General features: G+C 38.8%; 1 protein-coding gene across 1 annotated transcript in view; it reads right to left on the bottom strand.

The window, feature by feature from the left end:
* grid2ipa (glutamate receptor, ionotropic, delta 2 (Grid2) interacting protein, a) overlaps positions 1-16,432 on the bottom strand; it is a 49,474-nt gene that overhangs the window by 13,929 nt on the left and 19,113 nt on the right. The window contains exons 5-12 of the mRNA XM_059348139.1: positions 12,154-12,429; positions 8,461-8,546; positions 8,219-8,288; positions 6,652-6,948; positions 4,345-4,496; positions 2,872-3,033; positions 1,488-1,594; positions 672-819 (exon numbers count right to left, since the gene is read on the bottom strand). Of these exons, the coding sequence (XP_059204122.1) occupies positions 672-819; positions 1,488-1,594; positions 2,872-3,033; positions 4,345-4,496; positions 6,652-6,948; positions 8,219-8,288; positions 8,461-8,546; positions 12,154-12,429 (1,298 nt within the window). The remainder of the gene's footprint in view (positions 1-671; positions 820-1,487; positions 1,595-2,871; positions 3,034-4,344; positions 4,497-6,651; positions 6,949-8,218; positions 8,289-8,460; positions 8,547-12,153; positions 12,430-16,432) is intronic.

Below are 16,432 nucleotides of genomic sequence, written 5' to 3'. Positions count from 1 at the left end.
CTTATTTTATACAGGCAGTTTAACCTCCTGAGACCCAAGCTTTTGTTTGGTATGTATTGTTAGTTTCTCCTAGATATTTTGGATTTGCAGGACCTGATAAGTACAAAAACTAAGCATTGTCTTTGAACAGGAAGTAGTTTTTGAAAAAAAATAATGGGTTAATTTTACTGTATAACACAATTAATTAAACATATAAAAAATTTTCATTTCCTTATTTACACTCTCTCTTTGGAAGAACGGTAGTTAAAGTCTATTCATTCTCAAATGACTAATTCCTGATTAGCATTGTCGTAGCTTGTTGCTATTGCTAAAAATAGTCAAAATTGCACAGAATATCAAACTACAAACATTATTAAGCACAAATAAACACGTTTTAACCATAAAATCGCATCAGATTTTGTACCTGGTCCACTTTTCTCTGGGGATAAGCTGTTGATTGACTTTACCAAGATGCTGTCATCTAAGCTGCCATCTGATTTTTGCACTAATTGATGTATTGTGTTTTTTCTAGAGCGTGTACTACTGAGGACAACATGTTATAGTAATGCAGAATTAAGTATAAGGTCCATAAAACCTAAAATGAAATGTCCACATATGAGGACGCAGGGTCACAGGAGGTTAATATAATTCCAGCTGCTATGAGTTTAGTGTAAATTTATGCTTTCAGCTACCTGTGTTAGCGAGTATTGTAGGGGAGGGTGTGCGTGACGGAGGCTCCAGGTCCAGCAAACTCTCGGGGGCGGGAGCAGGACGACTCTTCAGGGACTTGGACCTCTTGCTTGAGTACATGTTCTCCAATTCAGCGTACACTGCTGACAGCTTGTATGGTGGAAATGTACAAAGAAACCAGAGTGAGACCTCTTTGCTCTAATGATGATAATGATGATGAATCCTACAGTGATATTTATTGTTTATCTTTTCCCATAAAGATGTTGGCACCAAGGTTATTATAGTTAATGAAAACTAACGAAATAACGAAAACTAGAACTGAACAAACATTATTTCGTTAACTGAAACAGAAATAAAACCAAATAAATAAATAAAAACGATAACTAACTGAAACTGTATTTTGTGGTTACAAAAGTAATTAAAACTAACTAAAATTATAGTGAAAATGTTCGTTTTCATTTTTGTCAACTTTTTTCATACGTAAACCTTTTTGGTTGACATGAAATCTATTTCATCTATCTGGTTTTATGACTTCATAAACTTATTGGGGCTGAGATGGATCAGACAAAGGAAATAAAGGAAACATTTATTATGACTTTTTTAAATCTCGCCCCCAACAAAAACCCCATTACAAAAATACAAAGACTAACACTAAAACTAATAAAAACTAAGCATTTTTCAAGAAAAAAAAAAAGAATTAAAACTGAAAAACTCACTCTAAAACTAACTGAATTTGACAAAAAAAATCACAACGAAATGAAAACTAAAACTAATGAAAAATCTACTATTATACTATGATAACCTTGGTTGGTACATACATTGGTGAGGTTGTTGGGAGTCTCAGGAAGGGAGGTACCGTCTCCTGACTGTCTCTCTCCTGGAGCCAACCTCATCCCTGTTTCCAGCAAAGTCTCTGTACGGAGCCCTACGACAATACACCCATTAGTACGACTGAAATACCACTAGGGCTGCACAATTAATCGAATTTTAATCGTGATTACGATTTTGGCCGCCACGATTAAATTAACCTGATCGTCGGCAATATTTCCATTTTAAAATGCTTCTCTCCTGCATATCTAATCAAGCACTTTCTACACCAGTAGTCCACCAACCACCAGGGGGCGGGGCCGTTTTTCTCCCCTGAAAGAAGCCTGGTTGCTGATTGGATAGAACGCTAAGCAGGATGTACACGCAGGTTGCAGGTTTTTAGGATGAGGGAGGGTTTGGGCTCCTTTGGGCTGACATCAAGCTACAAGCTACATGGGAATATAAAACTAGAATTAAACTATTATTTATTATATAAAATATGTCATAAAATATACAGAATGAACTGAACAACAATAGTATGAGTGACATTGGCCAAAGAAACAGGTTATACAAAAGAAAAAAATCAAACTAAGATTCAACAGAACTTTATGTGATTATGATTACAATGACAATATAATGTGAATCCTAAAAATAATAGCAATGATGGTGAAAAGAATCAAAGGTATGGTCGTAGTGTTACGGCGTGTTCACACCAAATGCAAAGCAAAGTTTATTATTCGTATTATTAAATCTAGAAATAAGCATGTTGAACGCTTAAAATAAGAAATTAACTCTTAAAACAAGATAAATTAAAGCTGCAAGCAGTGATGAACTGGCCCGAGCAGACCTGATGATTATTTGTTTCTTACCAAGTTAAAAAAAACCTTTTTGTGTCTTTTTTTGGTGATTTTACGTCTTTTGTGTCCTTTTTTTTGGTGTTTTTTGGTCTTTTTGTGGTCTTTTTTGTATTTTTTGTCATTTTGTGTCTTTTTACATCTTCTTTTGGTCACAAAATGACCAAAAAAGACAAAAAATGCACAAAAGAGATAAAATTAAAGCTGCAAGCAGCGATGAACTGGCCCAAGCAGAGTGACCTGACAATTATTTGTTTCTTACCAAGATAAAAAAAATATTTAGATTTAGAAGTATTAGATAAATGATCTTGTTTTTGGAGTTAATTTCTTATTTTAAGCGTTCAACATGCTTATTTCTAGATTTAACAATCTTAATTTAAGAAAAGGTAAATTATCTGTCCATGTAGAAAGATCATTTCCCTCAGATTTACTGTTTTTATCCTGTTTTTAGACACAACGTGAGGTAAAAATTTGCTTTGCATTTGGTGCGAACACACCACAACTTGGTATAGATGATAGTGAAGATAATGAAGATCTGTACCCATGCCCAAGTGTGTGCCAATGACCAGGTCATCAGAGCTACGGCCCCTCACACTGCTCCTGTACGTGGTCCCTGTCACCCTCATGGAGCTGCTACGTCGGTGGGGCTCGGGGGCAACCTCGGGCTCCGGAGGAGGGGGAGGAGGAGGAGGTGGTGGTGGAACTGGAACACACACACATATCGGCAATGCAGAGGAAGAGGTGGATGAAGGGCTGCAGCACCTGAGCTGATTGCATTTTTACTGAGCCAAGTGCAACACTGCAAAAAGCCACCTCTCAAAAACAAGAAAAAGTGCATAAATTAGGTGTATTTTGCTTAAGAATAGCAAAAATGATCTGCCAATGGAACAAGAAAATTTGTCTTGTCAAGACTTTCCAAAATATCTAATCTTAACCCTCTGGAGTCCACGAAAGCGATGGAGCATGACTTCTTCATGACGTCAAAAAAAGACACAAAATGACTAGAAAAAAAGACACAAAATGACCAAAAAAGACACAAAATAACAAAAAAAAAAGACACAACAGACACAAAATGACCAAAAAAGACACAAAATGACCAAAAAAGACACAAAATGACCAGAAAAGACACAAAATGACCAAAAAAGGCACAAAATGACCAAAAAAGGCATAAAATGACCAAAAAAGATGCAAAATGACTAAAAAAGACACAAAATGACCAAAAAAGACACAAAATGACCAAAAACACTAATAATGTGACTAAAACACATTAACACATGAACACTTTAACACAGTGGAGACAGAGCTGACTTCCAAAATGATTTGGCGACCCCCAGAAATCATCTCACGACCCCAATTGGGGTCGGGACCCCAAGGTTTAGAATAGCTGTTCTAACTAATAACAAGTGCATTTTTCTTGATTCTAATGAAATACACGTGATCTATTTTCTCAATATGTTGAAAAATATTCTTGAATTAATAATAAGTAAATGCTAGAGCCATCATCTTGACATAATGATAAGATTAGGCATTATATTTCTTGAAACCAGCAAAGTCATAATAAAAACCAGTAAACTTTTCTTGTTACAGCTACAAATATTTCCATCTGGCTGCTTGTTTTAAGTATGTGAAGAGTTTATTACTTTGAAATAGCAGTTTTATACTTGAAACTGAAACTGCTTTGTAACTGTTGATATTCTAGTTTCAAGCATGTATTTACTCAGTTTAGGTCATAAAATCTCAGTAACAAGCTGTAATATCTGATTTAAATAATTAAGGACCAAAACTCTTAAAACAAGTGAAACAGTCTAAAATAAAAACTGCTGACTAAGATATTTCATCTTACTTAGATTTCAGTTTTTGCAGTGAATTTATTAAAGCTCCCCATGACAGCATCCATCTCTCTCTCTCCCCTTCTTCATTCAGATACACACAATCCTCAAAAGGCACATACAACAAAAAGAATTATAAAGGCGCACACACACACACACACACACACACACACACACACACACACCTGGTGCTTTGTATCCAAGGAAGCGTGAGATCTTGCTCTGGCAGTGTTCCTGCTCCTCGTACGTCAGCAGCTGGTAAACAAACTGCCATATCACCTGTTTGGCTGGAGTATCCAGCACCGGGAACACATCCACGATCAGAGTGTCAACATTCCTGTTGCCATGGAAACACAGGCAAGGTGACAGAGAGCTCCTGGCTGTCCAATCAGAGGTTCAGAAGTTAAGCTCATAGAGACAGAGCGCCACCTGTCATACCGTGAAGACCACGCCCCAAACCATCACTCTGCATTGACTTTGTATTGGAGGAAGGAGCCTCCTGGACTATTGTGTTAGCAAAAGGAAATGTCAAAAAGCTGCTGTGTGGTAAAATGGGGAGCGCGTCCATGTTCCCCGAGCTAATGGTCAAAAGCTAGCTTAGATTTCATCATATCATATCATTATTTTTGCACTCTATGTCTACCAGAAAGTTGGCTGTTAGCAAGCTAATGTTAGCTATATGTTAGCAAGCTAATGTTAGCAAGCTAAGGTCCTATGCTCCCCTCTTTGTATGAGACTGGCGAACATAGGACCCTTTTTCCCCGCTTTTCCCAAAAAGGGTCCTATGTTCCCCGGTGTGTTACTTACTTTTTCCACATCTTTTAAAACCACTCTTTTAACCCTAACCCTAAAAAAGAAAGTAGCTGCTGTGCAAGTTTTGGGCTGATTGAAGGTGGGCCATGTGTAGTAGGCCTGCTGGCCATGCCGAGAGTCTACCATAAAGATTGATAGATTGTGGGGAAAAGGGTCCTATATGTTAGCAACTCAACTCAATTCAACTCAATTCAAACTTTTTTTTTCAAGCACAGATATCGTATTTGCAGGAAATAAGGTAAAAACTCAAGCAGCCCAAAACTTTAATTTGCACAGCAGCGCATACTTCCTGGTTACTTTGCAGTTCATTTTTTGGCTTTTTTAATAGGGTTAGGGTTAGGGTTAGGCCTAATTGCCATGGAATTTGGCAGTAATGGTGGAAAAAGTAACAGATCGGGGAACATAGGACCCTTTTTGGGAAAAGCAGGGAAAAAGGGTCCTATGTTCCCCGGTCTCATACAAAGAGGGGAACATAAGACCTTAGCTTGCTAACATATAGCTAACATTAGCTTGCTAACATATAGCTAACATTAGCTTGCTAACATATAGCTTACATTAGCTTGCTAACATATAGCTTACATTAGCTTGCTAACAGTTAACTTTCTGGTAGACATAGAGTGCTAAAAAAGTATGATATGATGAAATCCAAGCTAGCTTTTGACCATTTCTCTGATTTCTGCTAGCAGACGAAATTTTCAAAGAAGCACCGTCTACAAAGTGAATGGAGAGAGAGAGAGGGTTTGTTTCCCCCCAATGCGCTCTGTCTCTATGGGCATAATCCCCCATGTATGCAAGAAACTAAACACAAACATAAAGGGGCACTCCACACATCAGCAAGCTAACTCGTCAGGAAGATTGTCATTATTTGTATCATTCTCAGGCTCAGGGTAAACTATGTTTAGACTTTGGGACTAAAAATATGGATCAGGAATCCAAGTAGGGAGGCTCCAATGAAATGATGCTCAGTGTTGCCAACTCCTCAGTAAGGAAAGTAGCTATAGGCTGTCCTAAAAGTCGCTAAATGACATCATCACCTAATTTGCATAATTTACCATGTGCATGTACTTGTAATGTACGCTGTAGGAGAGAGGAATAATGTCGTGGGGAAGACAAAAAGAGTAAAAACACCCTAAATATGTTTAGAACTGCAAGTGTATTGCATTTTGCTTTTCCTTTGGTCAGTCAGGATTTTATGGGTAACAATTTCTGGGTATTTATTTCTGGCCTTGTGTGACCACTCAATGTGTAGTCCTGTTTTAGAAATGTAGATATGTATACTATGATAATGTCTTGCTGTGAATGTTGTGTATTGTACCTTGCTTGTTCTTTGTCTATGTTCTTTTTGTAATACTTGAATTATATCAAAATGCAATAAACACATATGTAAAAAAAAAAAAAGAATGAGTCACCAAAAGTCTCCAATAACACCAGAAAAAGTCGCTAGATTTGTTGCTAGTCGCTTTTAAAAAAAATAGCCGTTAGGAGGGTCTGAAAAGTCGCTAAATCTAGCGACAAAGTCGTTGAGTTGGCAACACTGATGATGCTCATAGGAAATGTAGGCTGTAGATCCAGTGTTTGGGAGCTTGACCTTTACAAGGGACTTAAAGTGAGGATATAAAAAAATATATAAAATTCTGAATTAGGGTTGTACGAGGGGCTTATCCCTGCTGTTTACTAACCTGTGCTGGAAGAAGTTCTCCAGAGCCTTGCAGATGGTGTACCTCTCCTGGATGGTCAGCAGGTGCTCCAGCTGCTGTCCGAAGGTTCGGCCCTGAACTCGGATGCTGGGCGGCAGGATTTCTGCCACCCACTGCAGGGAGCTGAGCACCGGGGAGCGGGCTCGCTCCGAGGGGATGCCCCCCCCAGCCAGGTCCTGCTCCGACAGGGAGAAGGTAGGAGGACCGTCCTCCACCACCAGAGTGGGCATGGCCCCACTGCCCTGCAGCATGGACACCACCTTCTCATGGGAGGACGTCCTACAGGCACACACATCATAACACACATTAAAACTAGGGCTGGGACTTTAACGCGTTAATTAAGATTAATTAATTAAAGAAAAATTAACGCGTTAAAAGATTGACACATTTTAATCGCCCTTATTTTTGCACCGCGGAACGTTTCTCACTGGATGAGTTTCAGGCGGACCGATTATACTGGAGCACCAACTAGCGTTGATGAGTTGAGACAACAACAAACCACAGTGAACATGAAGGAAGAAGCTGATGAGACCTTTGGTTGGCCCCGTGGATGATGGGACATTTAGTTACTAAAAACCAACGGATGGAAGCGTCCATAAGAGCATGGTTGTGTTGCTATGCAACAAGGAATTCACATATCACCGCAGCACATCCAGCCTCAAGTATCACCTCAATGCTAAACATATAGCAGCTAGCGGCTAGTGTGGTAGCTAGCTAGGATGCTACACTTAATGGCAAAAATTGCACTGGTCTGTTGGACTTGAACGAAAATAAACAATATTTTTGTTGCTTAAGCTTATGTATTCCGTCATTATTCAATGGTATACTAAAAATCCATGTGAAAAAAATTACTTCTCACTGTTCTCAGGTCAAATATTTATATGCGATTAAATTGCGATTAATTTCGATTAATCAATTACAAAGCCTCTAATTAATTAGATTAATTTTTTTAATTGAGTCCCGGCCCCAATTAAAACACAGGCACACAACACAACGTTGTATATCATTGTATCAGCGGCACAAAAAAAACAAAAAAACATCAACAATACTATTGTTTATCGTCATAGTTTCCCTGAAAATATATCATCCTAAAAAATGTGTTATTGTGTGTTATCCTAACTGTGATAGCCTTTCAAATGCATGTGGCATTTTTTATTTTGGAAAGAAGCTAGATCCCTTTTTAATTTAGTTATTTCTCTTTACTGATGTGTAAATAAATAAACAACATATGAAAAGCTTTGTGTTTTCTGCAGAGGATGTTGCTTATACTGGAGAATAAAGACAGCTTTTACATTCTCTGGGGAGCTGCTTCATCACTGTTTGTCTTTTAACCTCAGCTATTTTCAGGAAACTGTTGTTTTTCTGCCAAATCCGTCTGAAATCCTTCAACAACTGTGTGAGCTCCACAAACAACAAAACATCTTCAACAATAGAACCGTATTACCATATTTATGTTTATCTATAAATAAGCTTTAGAAGCTGCATGGCTTATGTGGCACTTGGTTACTTTACAAAGAATTTGTAAAGTAACAGTGAGTAAGATCTCAACCTCATGTCCAGTCCATTGAGAAACAGGATCCGGTCTCCTGGTTTTAGACCGGCCTTGTCTGCTGGACTTCCTGCAGAGCAGAAAAGTACCAGAGTGTAAAACATGTCTGATTTGATTGATACACTCAGGAGAGTATAATGCTAATATTACAACCTGATAATGAAAAGCACTCATATATGACAACACCATGATCTTTAAGACAAATAACAATGATGAGCTAGATAAATAAATGTTTGACTTACCAGGGATGACAGAGTCAATCCACACCGGAGCATGGCCTCTAAGAGTGAAGCCAAAACTTGTGTTACCCTTACACACTCTCACTGTCCTAAAGAGACAAATTTGAGCTTTGATTAATGGCAAGACTGAGGAACACACATTTATTCATTGATTTAGAGACTCTGGAGGTGACGTATGGTTTTAGATCGTTGCGACGGATTAAACACGGGAGACGCAACTGTGGCCGCCGTCGCTAAATGTGCACAACGTCAGCAGCTGATCATAAACAAACCAGCATGGCTAATTATGCACAGCTTCTCTGCTGATCATAAACATAGTGATGGTGAATTAACCAGCATCACTAACTGTGCACAGAGTGTCTGGTTCTTGTTGTAAACAAACAGAGATCGCTAAGTGAACACCTCCTGCAGCAGCAGCACATACACACTGTACTGCTACAGAGCTAACTGTTAGCCTGTTAGCACATACACACTGTACTGCTACAGAGCTAACTGTTAGCCTGTTAGCACATACACACTGTACTGCTACAGAGCTAACTGTTAGCCTGTTAGGACATACACACTGTACTGCTACAGAGCTAACTGTTAGCCTGTTAGCACATACACACTGTACTGCTACAGAGCTAACTGTTAGCCTGTTAGCACATACACACTGTACTGCTACAGAGCTAACTGTTAGCCTGTTAGCACATACACACTGTACTGCTACAGAGCTAACTGTTAGCCTGTTAGCACATACACACTGTACTGCTACAGAGCTAACTGTTAGCCTGTTAGCACATACACACTGTACTGCTACAGAGCTAACTGTTAGCCTGTTAGCACATACACACTGTACTGCTACAGAGCTAACTGTTAGCCTGTTAGCACATACACACTGTACTGCTACAGAGCTAACTGTTAGCCTGTTAGCACATACACACTGTACTGCTACAGAGCTAACTGTTAGCCTGTTAGCACATACACACTGTACTGCTACAGAGCTAACTGTTCGCCTGTTAGCACATACACACTGTACTGCTACAGAGCTAACTGTTAGCCGGCTCTGTGACTGCAGCTGGGAGAGACGAGCTGCCGGCCCCCGCAGCTCGTTAAGAAGGGCCGAAAAGTTGCTAATTATAGCAACAAAGTCGCTAAGTTGGCAACACTGCTTCACCAGCTTTTACAAATGGCGCGTGTTGTTGGGGCGTCGAGTTCTACATCACATCCTGCTTAGCATTCTATCCAATCAGCAACCAGGCTTTTTTCAGGGGAGAAAAACGACCCTGCACTTCTACAGGGACGAAAAATGTCAAATTAGGGGCGTTTCAGCGAGTGAGACCCGCCTCATTCCGGGTATTGCCTGGAAGTGGAAACAGCCCTATATATTTTAATTTATTCTATATTTAATGACCAGGATTGACTGATACTTAACATGCACTGATGTTTATTTAGCTATTTATTTAATTTTTTCTTTATTACCTCTACCAAGAAGTTTATGTTTTTCGATCTGTTTGCTTTGTTTGACTGTTTGTCAGCAGCATTACGATAAAAACTACTTGACCAATTTTCATGAAACTGGTTGGAAGGCTTCAGCGGTTATAACACTTGTTTAATTTTTTTTTTAAGTGGATATGAACATGCGCGCAGATGGCACTCCAGTAAAACTCCTAGATTTACTAAAGACTTTCAGCTTTTATTCTGGGACTGGGGACATCTTTTAGTGTATGCCCAGCATTAATGGACAAAAACTGTGTTTAAGTAAGTGTGGTAGAAATGATTAATCACTATAGCTCATTGAACAGTGTTGTGTGTCTACAATCTGTTCAAAAAGTTTTCTGCAATGAGACAAATAATGCAGTTTCATCCAGAGCGTCTGGACCTCCTGCAGATTTCCATATTCAGCAGACTACTTTAAATTCACATGCTGCATAAATAACCAAACTTAAATATGGACAGTTTCTCCCAGAGGAGCTGTGTAACATCCTCATAAGCCAGAGCCAGAGAAGAGATTAGGGCCACTTTAATCCTATAACTTCAAGAGATAGTGATGGCATGTTTGGAATCGTGTTATTTTTGTGGGTTTTTTGCAAAACATGAATTTGATCAGGATGTTTTTCTTTAATCGAGGCAGAGAAATCATGGAGACACGACAGGAAATAACGTCAGAGCAGATGAAGGGAACCAGAGAACAGGCGTGACTGTCTAAATAGGTTTATGTTGCCATTGGCTGAATCACCGGAGGGTCTATTTTCTCTCGACTCCCACTCATCTGGATTCACATTAATTCCATGGTTAAAAAGGAAGCCCGGTCACAGCGGTTCTCACGCAGACTGGTTGTAAATTTGATCAGACGTAAGGAGAGAGGAGAGAGTTATTTTTGGAAAAGGGTTTTCTTTGAAAGCTAAAAATGACACTGGAGCTGTGTAGCTGGTGGGGAATGGGATGGTGGTGGTGGTGGGTCTCCAGCTGATTAACCCTTTAATGCACAACATGGGTCTAAAGCAGGGGTCTCCAACTCAAATTACCTGGGGGCCACTGGAGGCAGAATCAAAATGACCAAAAAAGACACAAAATCACTAAAAAAAGACACAAAATGACAGAAAAAAACTAAATTACTTAAAAAAGACACAAAATTACAAAAAAGACACAAAATGACAGAAAAAACTAAATTACTTAAAAAAGACACAAAATGACCACAAAATACACAAAATTACTAAAAAAAAAAGGACACAAAATTACCAAAAAAGACACAAAATTATTTAAAAGACACAAAATTACCAAAAAAGACACAAAATGACAGAAAAAAAACTAAATTACTTAAAAAAGACACAAAATTACTAAAAAAAGACAAAAAATGACCAAAAAAAGACACAAAATTATTTAAAAGACACAAAATTACAAAAAAAGACACAAAATTACAAAAGAAACACACAGAATGACCCAAAAAAGACACATAATGACTGAAAAAACACAAAATTACTTAAAAAAGACACAAAATGCAGCAGACGCGAAACTCTCTTTCTTTCTAGCTGACGGTGTTTAAAATAGTTTAGAGCGACAGTAGATTTTAAAAGAAGAACAACGTTTGACTTTACACTGTTGTTTCACCACCAAAAAGGATGTTTTAGCTTTGCTTCCGACAGGATTTGGCCAGAGCCTAATCTACCAGCTAGCCCCGCTACCGCTCGCTGCTGTAACCACGGTGATCTGGCTACGAGCCGGGGGACAGCGGAGCCGCCAGAGACCCCCAGCAGCTTGTCTATTGGCCATAAAATCAGTGGATGTGTGTGGCTGAATGACATGAGGGGGAAATAAGGTTCAGCCAGAGTCAGAACATGCTGCAGAAAAACGTTGCAGAAGCACAATTGATCATTTTAGTCTCAAAGTAGAGATGGGCTAGTCCGGCTATGTAAACATCCATTTCTGTCGCTCTACATACGTCATCTGGTATAACTGATCTGATTGGCTAAGAGCTACCTACAGACGCTTTTGATAGACATTCTAAGCGCCCAATAAACGGCTCTGGAGGATCGTAAACCACGCCTCCTCTACGGAGAAATGAATGGCTGGTTCTCAGACTAATCTCATTCGTGATTAGTCTGGCGTTAGCCAGGCTACATCAAAGGGTTAAAAGGCCAAAAAACACAAGAATTAAAAAAAACAAAAAACAGGATGAGCAAAATAAAAACCTGCACCATGACACTTAATACACACCTGCAGTTGGTGGTGGAGCCGCTGGAGTGTCCAGCTATGAGGGAGGTGGTCTTCCGCATGCCGCGGGTGGGCGGGGCCACGCCTTCCTCTGCGTGGGTGCGTGGCACTGAGCTGGCGCGGGTGGAGACCAGGAGGCGCTCGGGGTGGTCCTCGCTCCGGCTGCGGCGCAGGTGGTTGCGGCTGGGGTCGCTGAAGCTCCGCCCCTTCAGCCGGCTCATCAGGCTCTGGGACACGACCTCGTCGAAACGCTCCCGGTGCTTCTTGGGAATGAAGATCCTGACGAACATTGTGGAACCAGAAGAGAAATAATTCAGAGTGACACCAACAACACGATCACATCAAAGCAGCATTTCAACCCAAAAAAAAGCAAAAAAGAAGCAAAATTCTTCATCCTGATTTCTCAAAGCATCCTAAAAAGTATCCAGAAAAATCAGAGGGATTCTTATTGTGGCTGTGTTATTGTTCCAGCTGCAGGATGCACTTAATTGGTTCAAAAATAGTTCAGTCCATATGGTCCCATGGGAGGGCTGAGGCAGGTAGAAGGGATTGGTCCAACATCAGTTTGTGTGTGTGAGAGAATGAAAGCTTTCTTTTTTGTGTGGTCCTGTCATATTAGCAGCTGCAGGTAAGGCTGTTCAGTAGCAGTGACAGCTCCCTGCTAATGTGAGAAAAGAAGGAAGCTCAGAGCCACCTCTGGGAGAAAAGCTCCTCCACTCCCCCTCCCAGTGTTATTCTCCCCTCCCATAATCAACTCCCAATGCTTTCATCCTCTTAAAGGAAAAACCCACCCACCCTCGGATACTCAGATTTATTATCACTTTATGAGGTTTTTAATGTGTTCCAGAGGTGGTTTTGTTGGCGTCATGCACCCACTTTCCTTCACTTTGGTATGTGTGCTACATACATGACAATAAAAAAAAGAAAGTGCTCAGTCAGTAAAATGAAGATTAAAGGGTTTAAGATTTCAGATATTTATGTTTTTTTTTCCTTATTTGTTTTTGTTTGCTTTGTGATTGATATGAAAGTTTAATGTGAGTTTTTAATGAATGGCACTTTACCATGTTGTATGTGGAAGGTCCCTTTAATTACTTTTTTGGGTAATTTTGTGTCTTTTTTTTGGTAATTTTGTGTCTTTTTTAAATGATTTAGTGTCTTTTTTAAAATAATTTTGTGCCTTTTTTTGGTAATTCTGTCTTTTTAAAATAATTTTGTGTATTTTTTTTGTCATTTTGTGTCTTTTTTGGTCATTTTGTGTCTTTTTTAAGTAATTTTGTGTCTTTTTTTGGTCATTTTGACACTGCCTCCATCGGCCCCCAGGTAATTTGAGTTTGAGACCCGTCTTAAGTCATGCTTTGGATATTTTATGATTGTATTTTAACGTTAATGCATGTTTCTGCATGGGACAAGTTGATGAAAGCATAGAACCAGTATGTGCCGTTTCTCGTTGTGTTGACAGAATTGACCCAGTTTCCTTGTGAGTGCGGCTTAAATATCGTCACTTAATAAAAGCAAGTACGTGGTTTTAAAAAAAAAAAAATAAATAAAGAAAATAAAATGAAGGTTGGAGCGTGTGGTGGCATCAAACTTGTCAAAGAATTCTTGTATTTAAGCTGCAAGAATGAGGCTCGGTGTAAAAACTGGTGTCCCTTCTTTGACGGATCTCGCAGTGCAAGATTGTTTAATGTCAGCACACAATTGTAACAAAAAGCTGCACTTCCTGTCTGTTTCCCAAAAACAAAAAAGACATTTCCAACTGATGTTTAGTTTAGTTTGAAACGTCTACACCCATTAAAATGCCTTGTAGCTGTGCTGTCTGCTGGTTTATATTAGGCCAATTATCTGCAAGAACAAGATACATAACAAAACAACAGAAATGACCCAGAAATGGAAGATTCATTGCCAATAACTGTGTTTCAGGCTGAGATTCTCCTTTTTATATAGGACGCCGTTTTCCTTCTTTTCTCCTCTTTTATCTGTTGGTTCTGGGTACATAAACACAACCTCAATCTCACACCTCATTTGTCCCTTTTCTATTTTGCATATCTTCTCCCCCCCAATTCCGCCTACAAAACGATGATGCCTCCACCTTCAACATAAGCCTGTCTCTATCTCTCTGCCTTCATCATGAATCTCCAGGGTACTTCCACTGTGCAGAGGAGAAAAAAAAGAGAGAGAGTGCTTTTGTTTTTCTGAGTGCATCAGTTCCAATGTGCATCCAGATACACAGCACAACTCCTCTTTACTTTTGAGAATAAGGCTCGGAGGTGCAGTTTGGTTTTCAAAGCTGTCACAGACGCTTTGCAGGTACATTTGGGGAACATTGTTAGGAAGACAAGGATAAAAAGGATTTAGTAGTTTCAGAAAAGCGTACAGGAAGTATCGGGCTGTAATTAAGAGTGACACATGAACTGAACTGCCAGAGTTAACCCTCTGGAGTCACCAAAAGCTCCAAATAATCCAGACTTGTTGCCTCCATCCAGACTAGAAAACAAAGCAGCGTGGAGCCCGACTGTAAATTTACCTCTAAAGTTCTGGCTGTAAACTCCATGAGGCCAGTTTCAGTTTGATGATGATATACCAACCACCTTTGTTCACATTTGCAACGTTTAAAATTCTTTATTGAGCATGGTAGTGTTTTGAAGGTACAAAAAAATTTTAAATCATATTTTATGTTGGACTAAAGGACTAAAAAAGACACAAAATGACCAAAAAAAAGACAGAAAATGATCCAAAAAAGACACAAAATGACAAAAAAATCACAAAAAATGACAGAAAATGAGTAAAAAAAGACAGAAAATGACAAAAAGACACAAAATGACAAAAAAAGACACAAAATGACTAAAAAAAGACACAAAATGACTTAAAAAAGACACAAAATGACTAAAAAAAGACACAAAATGACTTAAAAAAGACACAAAATGACTAAAAAAGACACAAAATGACAAAAAAGACACAAAATGACTTTAAAAAAAAGACACAAAATGACTAAAAAAGAAACAAAATGACTAAAAAAAGACACAAAATGACCAAAATTGTCATGCTAAACACACAAGACACAAATAAAATAGAGTCCCACTAGAATAAAAAACAGAGTTGATGACAGGATCACACACAGTAACAAGATCACATTTATGTTGGTTTTTCTTTGGTTCTTTTTGGTTCAAAATGTTGATCCAGTAAGTCAGAATAAAAAATAAATTATTATCAGGTCATATAAGTGAGGTTGTGCTGAAAAAAAATATACCAACATGGCATTTAAACATTTTTTAAGTGGTGTATACAGGCAGGATGAAAAGGATTCAGAAATGGACAAAATAGCCCAAAACTCCATAGAGTTAAAGGAAGCTAAGAGATATTTCCCCTCTGGAGGTTTCTTACAGCTCAAAAATCTGACTCACTAAAGTTCAGAGCCTGTAATTACAGCGATCCCAGACACCCTCACATTGATCCTATAAAATGTGGGACTTTATCCAGAGACAATCTCTGTGTAGGTGTCACAAAAACTTTGTAACTTTTTATAAATCAGGTCATAAACTCTTAAGCTGAAGATCCAAATTAAACTACTCCCAAGTAATCCAAACCGACAGCCTTCACTCTTCATCCATAAAAATAGTGAATTCAATACACTCACCATTCAAGTAATGCCACTTAGATTAAAAAAATGACTTTCAGGGTTACACTGATTTAGATTTCTAAATGTAGTTTTAAGCTGCATTTAATCATACAAGAATATAAATATCACAAGGCTGATTTTCTGCTTTGAAATCTATGCGTCAGATTCTTGTATCCCATTATAGCATGACACAGTTGCATCTTATTTATGGTTGTATATCGCACTTGAAATTGACTGGAACACAACAAATCAACATCCCTGCAGCAACAGTACCATTTGTCCCTTTAATATTTTCTACAAGTCATACACACACATTGCAGTTGCATAACAGGAGCACTGGTCCCTACAGCGATAACTGTAGGGACCAGTGCTTGGGGCGAGACTCCATTTGAACTTTAAACAGTAGACACAATTCTTGTGTATCGGTGTATTAATCCACGTTTCGATAGGTCATATAGTTTTTTATCAATCCCTGTTCAATGACCATGATCATTTTTGGAGAAATTCTGAGATTATAATGGGTGTGTATTGCACGGAATGTTCGTGTCACAGTGTGTGACATCATCGCCAGAGTGTAGAGGCAGAGAAAAAACTGTCAAAAAATAAATTTGAAAACTGCGCTCCAGGCCGCAAATTCCACTCTACAGAAATAATTTATACATAGAA

This window comes from Centropristis striata, chromosome 13 (assembly GCF_030273125.1).
Source record: "Centropristis striata isolate RG_2023a ecotype Rhode Island chromosome 13, C.striata_1.0, whole genome shotgun sequence".
NCBI classification, from domain to species: Eukaryota; Metazoa; Chordata; class Actinopteri; order Perciformes; family Serranidae; genus Centropristis; species Centropristis striata.
The sequence above is the reverse complement of the archived record's forward strand: the minus strand, read 5'-3'. Positions and strand labels throughout refer to the sequence as shown.